General features: G+C 48.6%; 1 protein-coding gene across 3 annotated transcripts in view; it reads right to left on the bottom strand.

The window, feature by feature from the left end:
- Nucleotides 1-18,713, bottom strand: part of UBE3B (ubiquitin protein ligase E3B) — a 2,019,282-nt gene that overhangs the window by 1,143,507 nt on the left and 857,062 nt on the right. For all 3 annotated transcript variants that reach the window (XM_069619417.1, XM_069619418.1, XM_069619419.1), the window contains exon 14: nucleotides 1,466-1,633. In XM_069619417.1, coding sequence (XP_069475518.1) covers nucleotides 1,466-1,633 — 168 coding nt within the window. The remainder of the gene's footprint in view (nucleotides 1-1,465; nucleotides 1,634-18,713) is intronic.

The raw sequence follows: 18,713 nt of genomic DNA on the forward strand, positions 1-18,713 counted from the left end.
TGTGAATAGACGATCTACAGGAATGTGCTTCCTGCTCGGATGCTGCCACGCTATCTTGTCCTGCCACCATTTTGTCCCCTGAGGAAGTGTGCTTGGACGCCATTTTGTTAGATGGCCTTTATAGAGGAATGCACAGGAGAGCTGGGTTCGGCGCAGAGTCTTGGGACTTAGTCTGTTTACTGCTCTTTAACTAGGGTTCTGTGCGTCTGGAGACATAGGGGGACCCCCAGGAGGTTTGACACCCTTGGGTCTAGACACAGTAGTCTAGCTGCATATGGGCACCCCCTCGAGCCTAGATCCAGTAACAGCACTGTGCAGCCAATCGGGCCCTAGCCTGGTAGAAAATCAATGAAGCCCTGCGTCACTTGTCCCCAGAGGGCCTGACAGCAACTCAGTGTGTGCAACGGTAGCTCTAGGATGCTCGGGGCGGGAACCGGTACTAGAGCCCAATTGACCCCTCCCTACATGGGATCTCCCATATTGGGGTGCTCTAGAAAATAAGGCACTTACCATCTCTGGTTTTGACTTTCAGTGAACAAATTCCATCAGTTGATCCGGTGGAGACTGCGATAAAAAATCTCTTGCCACATGGACAGCTGATTCTTAAGCCAACGATTTGTTAGGGCGTTGCAAGCTGGGCAGACATCCCACTGGTGATCAGACCCCAAGCACTCAAGGCAGAGTGCATTAGGATCAGAATCTGGAAAGGAGCCCTTAAAGGATACACACATGCTGAAACCAGTTGCATCCAACATGCATCAGGGTAAGCGAGGCACTGGAGGCTCTGGAGATCAAAAAATGATGCAAGGAAAAGCAAAAGCGCTGATACAAAAACCAAAACAATTACGTGCTGCCACAGGACTGGTCCAATCCAGTCCACGTGCAAAAAAGGAGCACTGAGAGTTATTTATGAGATGAGGTGCCAGAGGGCAGGGCTAACATAGTACCTCACGCCAGCCTCCACGCGCTCTAAATTTGAAGAGGAAATGTTCTTTTTGTAGGGCAGAAATGTTCAGGTTCCATCCCTACGTAGGGATACCCATACAGTATTGAGAAATGAGCTAGAGACGTAGGAGTAATATGTGCTATTATCTAATTACATGGTACTAAAATTAGCTAAACCGGAAGGATATACATTTTAGTCAGTACTGCCGGTATTCAAATCTGTGATTATGGGATGGTCATAAATAATCTGAGCTGGAAATTTAGCACACTGAGCTATCCCTCGAGAAAGAAAAATGAAATAGTGCAGGCGAGGGTGTGTGTGTGTGCTAATGCCAACCAACCACTTGTTATGAAGGCTTAATAACTGTGCTAAGACATGATACCCGAACACACCAAATCCAAAAGAGTTGTAAACAAAGTTCTAAGCAGATAACCCTATTGTTTGTGTAGCAATACAGGAGTGCCACGTTTATGAATGAAGGTTGTTAAACACATTAAATGCAAGATAAATAAAACTGACCTGTGAGTATTTGCAGTCGAATTTGTGTTAAAGTTGTCAGCGCTGTCTGGTAGAGGACGCAGATACTGCAAACCTTTTGCACCTCTACGGAATCTACTCGTTTCCCTCCTATGGGTTTGAGAATGTTTCGTACTGATGCAGATTTTTGGAATGCACGCTTGAAAAGATCTACACAAAAAAGTAAAAATAGATACAGTAAAAGCAATTGAAAGGTTAGTTACTTCCATTTTCTTGTCACTGACTGATACTGGCAGTAATTTGCTTAAAAGGGAATAATGTATGCATCACATCACTTAATCATTTGTATAGCTTGATCCCAAGATAACGTCCCAATAGCACTGCTCCCTGGGCAATGACTGAATGTCACTGATATGCAAAGGAGCCCCAAGTACCAAGATAACATTTTAATTTCAACAGGTTTCAGCGAAGGGTGTCATTCTTTCAGTTTTGTTACTGTCCTTTTGAGCGCCAACTACAGAAAAAAAGGAGAAGTCAATGAAGAGAGTCTCTTGCCATTTAGTAAACTTATACTTAATTGGTAGATCCATTACCATCTGGTGGGCATTCAATAAAGCCCATTATGCACCAAACCCCTAGTCACTTAATTGAGAATTTGTTTCCAGGCTTCTGTTTTGTTAGCGTGTTAACCATCTATCTATTCAATCTGTAATTCCTGGTCCTATTCTCGTCTCCTCAATGTCCTCCACACCCCCAGCTCCATCATGCACAGTTTTTTCATTGGACTCCTGTGTCCTGACGCTGTGGCATGTGTTGCCTTGGAAATATTACATAACATTGCACTAAATAATGTTGGAAAGAAGGCTTTTGAAAACCATAATCAACAATGGTTGGCTTTTGCTACTATAGTTGTAACAGTGAACCCAAGGGTGGCTGGCCTGTCTGTGCATCCAATGTAAATATTCTATATCTAATATTAATGCATAATAATTGTAATGGTACAGCAGCTCTTGTACTGTCCTCTGACAAAAGACAGTATTTGAAAAAAGTCCACTTATGCAAAAAGAATTTTGTTTTGAAAGCATATACACATTGCAATATGTGAATGTTTTCCCTCTTGTAGCTAGCATTTGCATTACATTTTAATGTTTGTACTGGTATTGTAAACTGGGTTTTTAATTTGAATGTCACTTCATCAAAAGAACATTATACAGTTCAAACTATAGTTCCAAATGATATGGCACATTTTCAAAAAAGATACACAAGATAAAAAGTACAAAGACACACACACACTCACATACACACCTATCTGTCAGAACCATGCCAAACAAACTCCCAAAGCAAGTCTAGGAACCGTTAAGATTGGCAACTTGCAGCTTTCATGTGGACATTATCACATTTGTAGTTTGTGTACAGCAAAGACAAGACTACAATACATTTGGAAGAAATATCACCATTATGCCATTAAAGAACAAGTTACTTACCAACTGTAACGTTCTTTCGATTGGATGTTCCTCCCACGTAGTCCTCATCTTAGATATCTCCTTACCTTTAGGTTTCGCCTCGGAAATTTTTTTCTCTCTCCAGCAGAGGGCGCTCCACTCGAGGCCGCGGCGTCGATGTCCCTCGGCGGCATCCGTCGAGCACCGACGTCATCCACTGTATAAGAGCCCCGAGCGCGCCCATTGGCTTCAGTTCTGTTTTTTCGTATATTATAGTCCATGGATTTTAATTAGTTAATGGCATGCCTCTTTTGACCCAAGCCTTAAAAAAGTTTAAAGTGTAATTCACGTAAACTGTACTGTGGGGTTGGTTGGGAGGGTCGATGAGGAATACGTGGGAGGAACATCCAATCGTTACAGTTGGTAAGTAACTTGTTCTTTGAATGGATTGTGTCCTCCCACGTATTCCTCATCTTAGATAGACTCCCAAAGCAGTTTTGTATTGGAGGTGAGAGTACAGTATCTTTTTTTAATCGTGTACAGAATGGAGTACAGATTTAGCAAACAGACTTCCTTGAGAAGAAGTCGATTCCAGTGCATAATGTTTTATAAAGGTGTGCATGGATGACCATGTGGCTGCTGCACAAATATCTTGTACAAGGACACCCCTTTTTAGTGCTGTTGAAGTTGCCATGCCCCTGTTTGAATGAGCTCTCAGTCCATCAGGTGGTTCTTTCCCAGCCAATCTGTAACATTCTGTTATGGCTAAAATTATCCATCTGGATAATGTTTGTTTAGTTACCGGAAGGCCCAGTTTGCGTCCAGTGTATCCCACGAAAGGTTGATCACACTGACAAATTTTTGCCAATCTTGAGATGTAAAAACTAAGAGCTTTCCTGGGATCTAGTCTATGAAGCCGCTCCTCTTCCTTGCTTGCATGAGGAGGAGGGTAAAAAGTAGGTAAAGTTATTTTCTATGACAGATGAAAATCTGAAACAATTTTTGGCAAAAAAAAGGTTTAACCCTAAGAACTACTTTGTTCTTATAAAATATGGTGTGAGGAGAACCGCTCGAAAGCGCCTGCAACTCACTTACCCTGCGGGCCGATGTCAATGCTACAAGGAGTATTGTATTCAAAGTAAGGAGCCTTAGTGGACAAGAATGTAAAGGCTCAAATGGAATACATGTGAGAAATTTTAGAACCAAATTCAGATCCCACACTGGAACCTGGAAAGGTATTGGAGGAAAAACATTATTTAAACCTTTTAGGAATTGAATTATCAAGGGTATTTTGAAGTAGGATTCTTCTTCAGAAGAGCGCTTAAAGATGGATAGCGCTGCTAAGTATCCCTTTATCGTCCAAACCTGGAGCCCCAGATTGGCTAAATGTAACAGAAAAGATAAAATTGTTGGGATATTACATTGAAATGGGTCCACATTCTTTTCTCTGCACCAGTTACTGAACTTGTTCCAACGACATCGATACAGAGATTTGGTTGCTGGCCTTCTGACCGAAAGCAAAATCTCCCATCACATCATTCGGAAGATCCCAATCCTTGTATCTCAGCCTTTCAGAAGCCATGCGTGAAGGTTGAGTGTGTTGACCTCCGGATGGAGAACATGACCTTACTGTCACGAGAGAAGATCCTCTCTTCTTGTAAGACGTATTGGAGGGCAGATGGACATGTCCAGAAGGTCCGGGTACCAGGTTCTCCTGGCCCAATCTGGAGCAATTAGGATCATGGTTTTCCCGAACTTTCTCAACCTCCTGATTACTTGAGGGATCACAGGGATTGTAGGAAACGCATACAGAAGTGGAAACTCCCATTCCACCACGAACGCGTCCCCTAGAGCTCCTCTCGGGGGAAATTCCCTTGAGCAGTACAGTTCGCACTTCCGGTTGGCCCCGGTCGCGAACACATCCACTTGAGGGGTTCCCCAAAGGGCGAAGATCTCTTGAATGACTTCCTGAGCTATCTCTCGCTCGTGAGAGACTGTGCGCTGCCTGCTCAGAGCGTCCGCTGTTATGTTTTGCTCTCCGGCTAGATGAATTGCCGATAGAGAGATCCCTTCCTGTATTGCCCAGAACCAGAGTTGCATCGCCTCTCTGCACAGCGGCAGTGACCCCACTCCTCCTCTCTTGTTGAGGTAGTACATGGCCACTGTGTTGTCCGTCAATATCAGAACATTCTTTCCCTGTACAGAGGGCAGGAAGGCCTTCAGCGCTAGTCTGATTGCCCTCAACTCCAAAAGATTGATGTGTAGTTTGGACTCCGATGGAGACCAACGTCCGCTGATTGTCAGATCGTTGATATGGGCTCCCCACCCTGTGAGTGAGGCGTCCGTCACTACTGCTATCTCCGGCCATGGCTGCCAAAAAGATTCTCCTCTGAGGATATGATGTCTGCAAGCCCACCATTGTAGATCCTGTGCTACTTTGGCTGGGACCTGCAGCAGATCTGACATTTCCCCTGAGAATTGAGACCATTGAGTTCTGAGAGCCCATTGAAGAGATCTCATTCTCAATCTGGCTTCTAGCACCAGAAAAATGCAGGATGCCATCAGACCGAGCAACCTGAGAAAATCGAAGGCCGGAAGATACTGGGCATTCTGGAATTTTGTTACCATCTGCAGAATGTGGTGAGCTCCCTCTTCGGGAGGCAAGGCTTTGCCCGAGCAAGTATCCAGGTCTGCTCCCATAAACTGGAGTTTCTGTAATGGTATCATGTTTGACTTTAAGTTCAGAGAAAAACCTAGTTTGTGAAGGAAGTGACAAGGCTTGGACAGATGATCCAGGGCTTGTTCTGGAGAACGTGCCCTGATCATCCAATCGTCCGGATAGGGGTAAACATGAATCCCCCCCTCTTCTGAGACTCGCTGTCACCACCGCCATCAACTTGGTGAAAACTCTTGGGCCGAATGGCAGAACCCGAAACTGAAAATGAGAGTTGCCAATCGCAAACCTCAGGTACTTTATGTGCTTGAGATGGATTGGCACATGAAAGTAAGCATCCTGAAGGTCCAATGATATCAACCAATCCTGGAGTTGGAGAGCCTGAAAGATCTGAGAAAGTGTCACCATCTTGAATTTGTCCTTCCTTAGGAACTTGTTCAGGTTTCTCAAGTCCAAGATGGGTCTCAGTCCTCCGTCTTTCTTTGGAATAAGGAAATATGGGGAATACCAACCCTTGTTCCTCTCTGCTACAGGTACATGTTCTATTGCACCTTTCTGTAGCAGGGTCAAAACTTCCTGCAACAGGAGCGGATCCGAATGTTTGGCAGAGTTGTATTCCGGGGGGTGATTCTGAGGTTTCTTTAGAAAAGGAAGGCAGTAACCTTGGGATACTGTTTCCAATGCCCAAGCATCTGAAGTAATGCCCCGCCATTCTTCTAGATGCTGTGAGATCCTGCCTCCCACCAGGGTCTTGTGGGTCAAAACCTCAGAGTGGTTTTGCAGCAGCTGCAGCAGCGGCTGAAGGTACAGATGCCGTTGCTGGGGCAGATCTAGCACCTTTTCCTCGCCCCCGAAGAAATTTTCTTTGACCTCTCTGATTGGCCTGCCCTCTTCCTTTTCCAATTGAGGAATAATAGCGAAAAGGACGACACCTCCAGAAAGATGAACCTGTGTAGGGGCGTTGCTGAGGTTGTCTTATAGTGGCACTGAGAGATTTTGCTGCCGCTTTGGAGGTCTGTAGCTTTTCCAAACTTTCATCTGCCTTGCTACCGAACAACCTCGAGCCATCAAAGGGCATATTAAGAAGCCTGGACTGCACATCAGGAGCAAACCCAGACTTTCTTAGCCACGCAAATCTATGTAGCACTGTGCTAGTCGCCATGGACCTGCTGACATTGTCAGCTGTGTCCAAACCGGATTGAAGTCATTCTCCCGACGCCTCTTATTCATCCCTTATAATAGCTAGAAAGCCATCACGTTCTTCACCTTCCGAGATGTGTTCAGCTGCCGCCGACATGCAGTCCCACAGGGAATATGTGAACCTTGCCAAGGTACAAGTTACATTAGTAGACTTCAAAGCCATACTGCCAGATGTAAAGATTTTTCTAGACCATGCATCCACCCTTTTATCGTCCCTATCTGGAGGGATTGTAGGGTATGCTGCATTCTTTGTGGAAGTGGCTGCCTGTACTACCAAACTTTCCGGAGTTGGGTGTTTGCTGAGGTATTCCGGATCAGATGTGCAGGGTCTATATTTTGCCACAAACTTTCTATTTACTGCCCCTAATGCTTCGGAACGTTCCCATGCAGAATTAACCCTTCTCTGTAAGGCAATATGAAAGGGTAGAATGGGGTCTTGTTGGGGTGTTCCAGATAATATATCTGTCATATCATCATCTTGAGAGACTGGTGAACTCCTACCCCACCACATAAATTCTGTAACCCTGCTCATGAGTTTTCTATAACTCATATCAACCTGTTCTGATGGATCTGGTTTGTCAAATTCATACTCTGGAGAAGTGTTCAGGCCACTTGCTGTTTGCAAACATTCTTGCAGATCTTGAATTCTTGATTGACGGTTAATTAACTCCTCTGGAACAGACCTTGTGCCAAATTTGACACCAGCAGAGGTGACTTCTTCCTCTTCCGATGAATCTCCCTCATAGATGGATGACATGGTTCTGAAAAAATCATGTCGACTCTCAGGTTTTTTTCCCTTATTAAAGGCTTGGGCGTCGACGAAAACGTTGATGGCGCCAAAGTTTTAATCACATCCTTCGAATTCGTCGAGGGAGCTTCCGACAACCTCGATGCAATTGTCGAGGGAGCCGTGGAAACCGTCGAAGGAGCTTTCGTGGTTTTCGAGCGTGAACTCGACGTAGCTTCCTTCGAGGGAGTTGCCAACTCGAGGACCTTCGAAGTCTTCGACGACGTTAATGTCGACTTCGATGGCGTATGTTCTTTCAACACCATTTTGTTTCCCTCTGCCTTCGATTTATGCAACGAAGGATCTGCCTTACAAGGTGATCGAGAAGAGTCTCTCGATGACGCTCTCAACGTCTTTTTATCAGCTTTCCTTGTTTTGGACCTTCCTCTATCACTTTTCTTGTGAACAGGAGTATGGTCTTCTTTAGCTATTTTTGAGGGGGTCTGGGCCGCGTTCTCAAAAACTTTTAGCATTTAGCATGGAAACTCAAAAAGCTTCCCATTTACTCAGAGAGTCATGCTTTGATGGACATGCTATAACCTCGTCCGCAGAAGTCGAAGAGGATGAGGGAGATCGATGTCGTCCCTTCTTAGCTTTTTAGATGACGAAGAAGACTTTCTCGATCTACTCCTCAAACAATATTTTTTATGATACTTTTTTGAAGACATGGCCGAGTCTCTCTTTTGTAAATTAGACTTTGATAAACCCTCCCCCATTGCCAGTTTACCTCTACGCTCTTTTAAGGCTTTGTGGGTCATCGACTGGCACGAACCACAATCTTCAGTACGGTGATCGGAACAGAGGCACCAAAGGCAATTTTTGTGTGGGTCTGTCAGGGACATCTTCTTTACACATTTCAGGCATTTTCTAAAGCCTGTCTTCGGTGTGGAAGGGTTTGAAGAAGACGACATCGCTTTTTTTGCAGAAAAGACTGAAGCGCCGTTTAATTCGATCTGAAGCGAAGCTAACGGAAAAACGGAACTGAAGCCAACGGGCGCGCTCGAGGCTCTTATACAGTGGATGTCGGTGCTCGACAGATGCCGCCAAGGAACATCGACGCTGCGGCCTCGAGTGGAGTGCCCTCTGCTGGAGAGAGAAAAAAAATTCCGAGGCGAAACCTAAAGGTAAGGATATATCTAAGATGAGGAATACATGGGAGGACACAATCCATTCAAAATAACATTTTACATTTACATTCTTGTGTATACCTGCAGTTTACAATGTTGATAGATACTGCTTAAATTCGTAAGACCTTAGAATTTGAGGTGGAACCTACACAATCTTGGCAAACTACAACAGGAGTTGAACAAATACTCGTTGGAAATATCATAAATCATTTATTAAGTCAATATCACAATTTGATCAAACAATAAAAAGGAAGAGTGGCCAAGTGAAAAGTGCAAATATGTACAGCGCAAACATTGCAGGCTTCCTCTTTCTCTGCCAAAGTGACACTGCAGCACTTATTTTATCAAACAAATGTTTCACACATTTCATGAAGACAACCCAACCTCCATACATAGCAAAATTTGGAATTTCTCAGGTACACTTGCTCGAATATAATCTTTTGCAAATCTTTCCACTCTAAAAGGGTAGGGATTGATTATGATTTCCAATAAGTGGTAATTAAGGACCCGGTGTCTGTTCCAAACTGTCCACTTTTTTTTAGTATACCCAACATGGTTTGATTTTCAATTTTAAGTGTACACCAATAGCTCTAAATAGCTCTTTAAAATACCCTTAGATCTGGGATGAGTCCACAACACAGGAGTCCAGGAAGTTTATGAGGACAGAGGGGGTTGGCTTTAACACAAAAACTATTTATTCTTTAGAGTATCAGATATAGACTAGTCATGTCAAAATGTTAAAACTGCATACTTAAAAAATGAGAACTTAGAAACGAAGGATCAGGGTGAAAAACAAAGTTGTAAGCTAATAACTTAGCATCAATGTTACTCACTACCAATTATGCGAATTAATTCCATGCAGCGGGTGGCACACAGTTGACCACAAAGACATCCACCATATTTTATAAATTATAGCATGAATACAGACTGATGATTTAAACCTGCAAATCAATAAATAACTACTTAAATATGATTTTCCCATGTTGCAACAAATATTGGGAATAGTTTGTACATTTAACATAAACAACATAAAAAACAGAATCATTACGCCCTACTTCTTGTGTACTTTTGTATTCATTCAGGGCAATTTTGATGATCCCCTGAACTTTAGCAGTATCTCCTTTCTGGCTTGCAAGGAACAAGTTACTTACCTGTAACTGTTGTTCTCCAGCATGGGTCTGGCATGGATTCACATGCTCATGAATATTCCCTGTCGTCAGGCTGGGAATCCTCGGTACAGAAAAAAATCAGTATCAGTTTCGTTTCTGATCTGTCTTTCCTAGTAGTAACCAATCACTGATCTCTGGGTCATACTGCCCCCAGCCAATGACTGCCCTCTCCCTAAGCCCCGCCTCCGGCAGCCATCCTCAGATTTGGTAGCACGTAAAGTGGCAGTATGACCAATTGAAGAGCCGCAGAGGGGTAGGCGGGATGGTTCGCATGTGAATCCATGCCAGACCCATGCTGGAGAACAACAGTTACAGGTAAGTAACTTGTTCCTTCTCCAGCATGGGGTCTGGCATGGATTCACATGCTCATGAATATAAGATTACATAGCAGTACACACATGCACAACCATGGGAGGTGGCAAAAGGCTCAACATTAAGTAATACATGAACTCAACATTAAGCAACTCTTACCTCCTCACCAGGCCCTTCAGGTGAACAGGTTGCGCAGCACTGCTTGGCCGACTCTGGACTCCTCCCTGGAATCCTGATCGATGCAGTAGAATTTCGTGAAGGTGTGCGTCGACCTCCACGTAGCAGCCCTGCAGATGTACAGCAGGGGCACACCAGACAGGAACGCCGTGTTAGCAGCGATCGCTCTGGTCGAATGGGCTCTCGGACGGCCGGGCAGCGGTCAGTTTGCCAACCAGTGACAGTGCATGATACAGCCGGAGAGCCATCTGGAAATGGAAGCCTTCGAGAGAGCCTTCCCTTGATTCACAGGTACAAAGTTCACAAAAAGCTGTGACGTCTTCCGAAAACTCTTCGTGCGGTCCACGTAGAACTTCAGCGCTCTAGCTACATCCAGCGAGTGCAAAGTCATCTCGGCCGGTGACAAAGGCGACGGAAAGAAAACTGGTAACACCAAGGGCTCGTTGAGGTGGAAGTCCGATGGCACCTTGGGCATGAAGGAGGGGTGCGTCCTAAGCACCACCCTCGTGTTGTGAAAAGTCAGGTATGGAGGCTTGCAAGTGCCTGAATCTTTCCCACGCGCCGTGCGGAGGTGATGGCCTCAAGAAAAGCTGTTTTCCACGATAGGAACTTCAACGGTGCCGTATGCATAGGCTCGAATGGGATCCCCATGAGCCTAGTCAGCACCACGTTGAGCTCCCACGCCAGGGCTGGGGCCTTCACCGGTGGGAATGAGCGGAATAGTCCCTTCATAAATTCCTTCACCAGGCGATGAGACCACAAGGACACCCGTCCTGTTGTCCTGGTGTATCTGGAGATGGCAGCCAGATGTATCTTGATGGAGGCGTGAGCTAGTCCAGCCTTGGCCAACGACAGTAGGCACGGCAGTACCTGAGGGGCCGTAATCCGTAGAGGGTTAATCTTCTGTGCCCGGCACCAGACAGAGAACCTCTTCCATTTGTGTCCGTAACACTTGAGAGTTGAGAACGCCCTGGCCTTTGCAAGAACCTCTTTGCAGTCGGCCGGTATATCGTATCCCCCAAACTCTAGTGCTGCAGGAGCCAGGCCTGCAAGTTCAGCGACTTCGGGTAGTGATGAAGAATGGCGCCTCCTTCTCTGGAGAGAAGATCCGCGTCCACGGGCAGTTTGAATGGTGTGGACGCTGATAAGTCCAGAAGGTCCGGGAACCAGATCTGTCTCGGCCACGCCGGTGCAACGAGGATCATCCTGCACCGGGGCCTCTTGAGCTGGTTGACGAGTAACAGTGGCAATGGCGGGAAAGCATAGAGGAACAGGTTGTCCCAGGGGAACGAGAAAGCATTGCCCATGCTCCTCGGTTGGGGGAACCTGCTGGCGAACCTCTGGCACTTGGAGTTCGTCGCCGTCGCGAAGAGATCGACCTGGGGTCTGCCCCACAGCCTGAAGAATCGATCCACTTGTTCCTGGCGTAGCTCCCACTCGTGGCACGAGCGCAGCTCCCTGCTAAGTGAGTCGGCGATGGTGTTCTTTATCCCTGCCAGATGAAAAAGGTACCAGAAACATCCCCTGGTCGACGGCCCAGTGCCACAGATACTGGGATTCCTTGGACAGGGCTGGGGATCTGGTTCCACCCTGCTTCCTGATGTAGAAAATTGTGGTGGTGTTGTCGGTGAAGATCCTCACCACCTTGCCCTTGAGGGTTGGAAGAAAGGACCAGAGGGCCCAAAACACTCCGGAGCTCCAAAATATTGATATGAAGCTGTTTTTCCTCCAGGAGCCAAAGGCCTCTTGCGTGGAGATTTCGGGTATGCGCTCCCCACCCTTCCAGGGAGGCATCCGTCATCACCGTTACCTGGTGAGCTGGGGTCTGAAAGTCTGCGCCCGCCGACAGATGAGTGCGGGTGCCCCACCACCAGATCGCTCGTCGGAAGGTCTTGTTGAGCGGTATCCTGTCCTCGAAGCTGCCCGTCGCCTGGATCCAGCGTGCGTCGAGGAACTCTTGCAGTGGACGCATTCGAAGTCTGCAGAGGCGTACCAGATAGATGCAGGAGGACATCATCCCGAGAAGGGATTTGATGGATCTTACCCTGGCTACGTCCATGGCTAGCAGGCGTTGTACCTTGCCCAGGATGGCTTCCGTCCTTTCATCGGACGGCGAGGCCAGCCGTGCCACTGTGTCGAGCTTGGCTCCCAGAAACAGGGCGACCTGCGAAGGGACCAGGTGGGATTTGGGGAAGTTGATGGAGAACCCCAGGTCCGTGAGTAGCTGGACAGTCTTCGCTGTGTGCTCTACGGCGAGCTCCCTTGTCCTTGCTCGGATGAGCCAGTTGTCCAGGCAGAGATAGACGTGGATCCCTTGCAGGCGTAGCCACGCCGCCACCGGTGCTAGGCACTTGGTGAATAACCTGGGTGCCGACTTTAATCCGAACGGGAGGGCCTTGAACTGGTAGTGCCGTCCTTGGACCACGAACCTGAGGAACTTCCGGTGTCCTTTTAGAATGGGGATGTGGAAGTAGGCATCCTCTAAGTCCAACGACGACAGGAAATCGTCCTCCTCCAGCTGTCCCAGCACGTGCTGGAGGGTGACCATCCGGAACTTCTGAGCCTTGATGTACTTGTTCAGTCGCCGCAGGTCGAGGATGGGACGCCAACCTCCTGTCTTCTTCTTTACGAGAAAGTATCTCGAGTAGACCCCGGAGCCCCGAAGTCTCTTTGGGACGAGCTCGATGGCACCTTTCTTGAACATCGCCCATACCTCCAGCAGCAGTTGGGGTACGTGGTTTTCCTTCCTGGCCACGGGTGGCACGCAAGGGCACTTCTTTAGAAACTCGAGGGCGTGCCCCTGGGCCAGGGTATCCAGCACCCAACGGTCGGTGGAGATGGACTCCCACACGCTGACGAACTTCGCCAGCCGGCCTCCCACCGGGGTGCTTCGGTGGGGGCCCGACGCCACGGTCGGTTCAGTCCTGTTTCGAGGCCGCCTTGCCGCCTTGACCTTCATGGCGATGACGGCGGGAACCTCCAGACTTGCCCCGTCCTCTATAGGCCTCCTGCGACGAGGAATGGGCCGGTTGACGGTAGGTAGAGGAGCCGCTGCCGGAACCCTTGGAGGCACCTTGCTTGCCTCCGGTGTTCCGAAAGGACGGCCGTCGTTGCTGGAGAACTCCCAGGGCCAGGCTGTCTCTGTGTCCGTTTTGATGGCTTGCAGGGACTCATCGACTGTCTTCCCAAACAGGTTGTTCCCGTCGAAGGGTATGTCCAACACTTTGGTTTGTACGTCCTGGCAGAAATCCATCGCCTTCAGCCATCCGCGCCGTCTGAGGCAAACACTGTTGCACAACTGGCGGAAACAGGTGTCAGCGATGTCCGTCGCCACCGTTATGGCGTGGTCCGACGCCACCTCGCCTTCTTGCAGGATTTCCAGGGCTTCTGCCCTCTTGTCGTCCGGCAGGGTCGTCCGGCAGGAAGTCCAACAAGGGAGTGATTTTATACCAAAGTTCCCTGTCGTAACGGGCAACGATAGCCAGGGCGTTGGCCGCCTTACTCGTCGTCGCCGCCGACGTGATGACTCGTCGTCCCATCGCGTCGAGATTCTTTCCCTCCCCGTCCGGCGGTGAAGTCGATGTCGATGCCGATGCCCACCCCCGCCTTCTTCCTGGCCGCCGCCGAGATGACTGAATCCGGGGACGGCTGTGCTCTAAGGCATAGAGGGGCCGCGTCGGGGACCCGGTACTTCTTTTAGTATCGGTCCCTTTTTGCCGGCATCATGGACGGGTTCTTGAGGAGGGAGGGCCCCTCGTCCCAGATGTCATCCAGCAGAGGTACCGCGAGGACCGTCTTCTTCTTGGTCTCTCGACGTTGATAGAGGAACCCCTCCTCCTTCTTTTCTTTGGGGCAGAACTGGAAAAGCTTGGATGCCCTGGAGATCATCGCATGGAAGGATCCAATCTCATTGGGCGGGGAAGCCTGGGGAGGGGGGGGGACGACGGGAGGTCTACCCCGCTGTCGCCGCCCTCGTCGTCCGTGCCCATCGTGGCCGTGTCCGTGTCATCCCCGTGGACGGGGAGGAGGGTTGAGCAGGCCTTGAGGGCTGCAAGGGTGCAGGAGGATGTGTTGTTCTCCTCTTGGGTGGTGGACTTCCCGACAGCCCTGCCCCTGGCTCCTCCGTCGGGCCTGGTTCCGGCTCCCCCGTCGGGGGTAAAGGCAATCTAGTCCTTATTTCAGAGCATAGGATTGAATTGCCATCAAAATGGCCGCCAAGTTGTCCTGCGGCACTGGCTGCGACGGGCGGGACGGTAGGTCTGGGGTCCCGTCGGCGCCGCCGTCGCTTCCGTCGTCTCCCTCGTCGGGATGCCTCTCGACGGGCTGGTCCTCCTCCATGCCCGCGTCATGGCTCTCAGAGGTTTCAACAAGTTCCTCCTCGGAGGTTGTGTCTGAATCCACGACGGCCACTGCCCCCCCTCTTTCTCCGCCGAGGCTTTCGTGGGGGTTCTTTCGATGGGCTTGAAAGATGCCTCCCTCCAAGGTGGGAGACTCTGGGCCCTGAGGCCGCTACCACAGGTGTAACCTCCGCAGGCTGCGCCAGGGTTGCCGCGACCTCCTCGATAGAGGCCTTGGCTGGGTGAATCAAGGCCTTAGTCACCGACTGCATGCTTGTGGCCTTCACCTTGGGGAGGGCTCCCCACCTCGCTCCCCCTCAGCCGAAATTTTCGGCGATCGACCGAAGCCTCTCCAGAAGCTTGGCCGGGTTCTCGGATTTCCTCTTACCCGAGCCAGAGCATCGGCTCGTGGTCGATGGCGCCGGGGAGGGTGCGCCCTGCCTGGCAGCTGAGGAGCCCAACCGTTCGGCGCTCCCGGTGCCCATGGACTTGCGGTGCTTAGCCTTCTGTTGGGCCCCCGTCGCCGGGGCGCCCTCACAGGACTTAGAAGACCACTCGGATTTCTTCTCACCTGACGGGCTCTTTCCCTCCAGCCAGTTGGCGAGACGAAGATGGTGGTCCCTCATGGTCTGCTCCGACATGTTCTTGCAAAACGCACAGTCCTCCTCCACGTGCGTTTTGTCCTTGTGAAGACAGTAGAGGCATAAGGAATGCTCGTCTTCCTTGAACACGTTCTGCAGCTGGCATCCAGGGTAGGTCCTGGACAGCTTCCCGTGCGTCGAGCTCCCTTTCTCCTGGGCCACGTCCGGGGTAGGCCTCAGAAACTTCTGGAATCCTCCAAAAGCGTCATTCGACGAAATCTTCACCCTTGAGGGGCGTAGAAACTTCCGAAACAGGTGCCCACTGATCGGATGTAAAGACGGTGGAGCTTGAGGCTCAATTTAACCGAAAAATGGGAAATTCTCTTTGAAAAAGCACGAGAACGCAGCAAAAGCTCGAGAGCTAAGCACGAGGACTCCCAACACTTGAACGTGCGGTAAAAATCTGAGGATGGCTGCCGGAGGCGGGGCTTAGGGAGAGGACAGTCATTGGCTGTGGGCAGTATGACCCAGAGATTAGTGATTGGTTACTACTAGGAAAGACAGATCAGAAACAAAACTGATACAGATTTTTGTCTGTACCGAGGATTCCCAGCCTGACGACGGGGAATATTCATGAGCATGTGAATCCATGCCAGACCCCATGCTGGAGAAGTATTTATTCTATGTGTAAAATGACCAGTGATGCGTTGCTTGTGTGGTTGATGGAGAATGAGAAAATTGTTTGGTTGCATACTAAGGCTTCCATGTGGAGTAATCTGGCACTTCAGTTGAATAACAAAATGTTGTTTTAAAGAGCTGGGTGTTGAAAGGTATAATTTGTATATGTGATGTATTTGAAGCAGATCAAATTGTTAGTTTTGAGAGATTGCGGGGGCAGTATGGGTTGCCGGGAAGGGATAGACAGAGATTTGAAGAATTTACGTTCTTATTGTGTCAATGGGTAGGTATGTCTGGTATCCCATTGGCTGACGGGTCGGGACTTTTTAGGATCTATGACTGCCCACCTAGGATGGTGTTCATCTTTCTTAGATTGTTAGGGAGAATTCTCTTATAAGGCTAATTTCCCAAACCTAGTGAGTCCCCCAGCAGCTTTGCTGTATTTTTGGGGTTTGTTTTTTCTCCTGCTAAGAGTGAGACTCTTTTACTCCCACTCTTAGGCATGATTTGAGGTATGTCTTTGACTTGTTATGTGCTTATGGACTATGGGGTTCCTTTTTACTCCATAGGGTATCATCTGTTTTTCTGTATGTGTGGTACACAGCACCCTCAGTGCAGTACCACAGGGGTGTCACAGTGACCCCCAAACATCCAAACATAGACTCCATACCCTGGGACTGACTACTGTCTCCCAGGGCATGTAAAGTCACCATTGGCTTTACTAGTCCAAAATTGTGAACAGAACCAGTACAAACCATCATAATGTGGAAGTACTGGTAAGGGGTAATTTGATTACCCCTGGGTCTGTTTTTCAAGGGGGCACTGTCCTGTCCCCCCCTTGTCGAGTTTCTGGCTGGTGGCAGTGGTTACCACGCAAAATATTCCAACGGAATATTCTCTATGGGATTTTCCCATTCATTTTAAACGCACCACTTTTTTGGTGCAATGTTAAAGATACCGCCGGTTTATTTATTTAATATTAAATAACCGGTTGGGTCTTTTTGCCAGAACTTGATTCTAAAATGGCATTCGTGTCCGTCTCTGTAACTCTGACCAAGGTCGAGCCCTTTGTTCCACTATTTTGGCGGGCTTCTCCACAGAAGCCCTCCAAGTGGTGCCACACTGTCTGGGTTCCATAGGAGGGGTGGAGGGGGGAATAGGCACCCTGGACTGCATTGCCTTAGCAACCCAAGTCACACTCTACTCTGATTGGCCCAGTGGTGAGCCGCCCGGCTCACCACTTAGCATGTGTGATTGACAGCTAGGCTGATGAATGGGGGTTGTTCTGCATAAAAGCAGGGCTTTTGGGACTGGAACTTCAGAAGTCGCCACAGGACCTAAGAATCCGAAGAGGGACGAAGCTGAGCCATCTGCAACGACGACACCACCGGTGAAGCCCTGCTGCAGCTACCTCACCGCTTTCCCGGCGACAAGAGAAGATCTTCTGCTGGACGAGTCTTCTTCCTCTGAGCTGGTGGGACCAACCAGTTCACCCTTTTCGCCTTCCAAAGACGGCCCTTGGTCGAATCGCCCGTGCCAAGCACCCAGGCGGCTGGATAGCCAAGCTCACCACTTTTGACCGTGAATAAAAGAACCGCACCTTTTAATCGGGTACTCCGCGGCTGGTTTCATCCCTGTGCAGTGCAACGACTCCACGTTTCCTCCTCGATGAGATCTTCTCTTCCCCTGGTCGGAACCACGAACCTCAACCACTGCCAGGAACAACTGCCCCCGCTGGAGCTTCCTTTCTCTTAAGGTACTCTGTCCTGCCTGGCCTCCCCTTTCTACAGATTGCTAAAGGTGACCCTTAACTCCTTGGCTTCTAAACTGGGTTGGCTCCAGGCCTTCTAACTATATCTTTTGACTCACCCAACCTCTTTTGAACACTCTGCAAAGACTTTCAGTGCACTTTAAACCATGTGATCCTGGGCACATTTCGCTTTGCTCCATTTAAAGTGGGCCTGGCCTATGAACTTTGGCTCTAGAGTATAACCTGCCTTTCTCCCCTTGCTCTTAACTCTTAAAAGTGTTGGGAACCGTTTTATTTTATGCTCTGCCTTTGCTCTCCCTTTTTAACCTAAACTATTGGAGTGCCATCTAGGTTAAGCTCTCACTTCTGACTTGTCTGATAGTTATCAAGGGAGGTTTGTATATTTACCTGACTGTGTTTTAGATTACTTTTCATTGAGAGTGGTAGTGTATTACCTAAAGTGTGTTTTAAATAAATAACTATATACTTTTTATACAAAGCTCTGGTCAGTGTTTGTTTGCTCTACTGTGTTTTGGCACTATTGTGTATACTCTGCACTGCCCTACTCTTCTTGAGAGAAGTCTGACTGCTCAGCCACAGCTAACAGGTAAATCTGGGTGGTGCAGACTGATACCAATTGGGTTTACTGCTGCTCCTGTAGTCTTAATCTTTTTGCAGTCTTCCCCAAGGGAACTGCACAGGATTCTGCCTAACATAGACTCATGCTGGTTCGGTCAGAAGTTGTTGATGGATGGGAGGGTTTAAGGTCATAATGGTCTGCCGAGTTGAATTGTGAGTTGTTGCAGTGTGAGTGGGAAGGTATGATTAAAGAGGCAACCCTGGTGAAGCTGGATCTTAAATTCAGGTTGATACGGCAGAATGTTTTGTCTAGGTTATATTGGACTCCTGCGAGAAGTGCTTGATATGTCTCCAGGATGATGATCGTTGCTCGGGATGTGGGGATGGAGAAGGGACCTTGCTGCACATGTTATGGGGATGTTCATGGGTTGCATTATTTTGGGGGGAAGCCCTTGACCAAATTGAACTGGTTCCGAA

The sequence above is a fragment of the Ambystoma mexicanum genome, chromosome 10, assembly GCF_040938575.1.
Source record: "Ambystoma mexicanum isolate Mex_15411 chromosome 10, UKY_AmexF1_1, whole genome shotgun sequence".
Lineage (NCBI taxonomy): Eukaryota > Metazoa > Chordata > Amphibia > Caudata > Ambystomatidae > Ambystoma > Ambystoma mexicanum.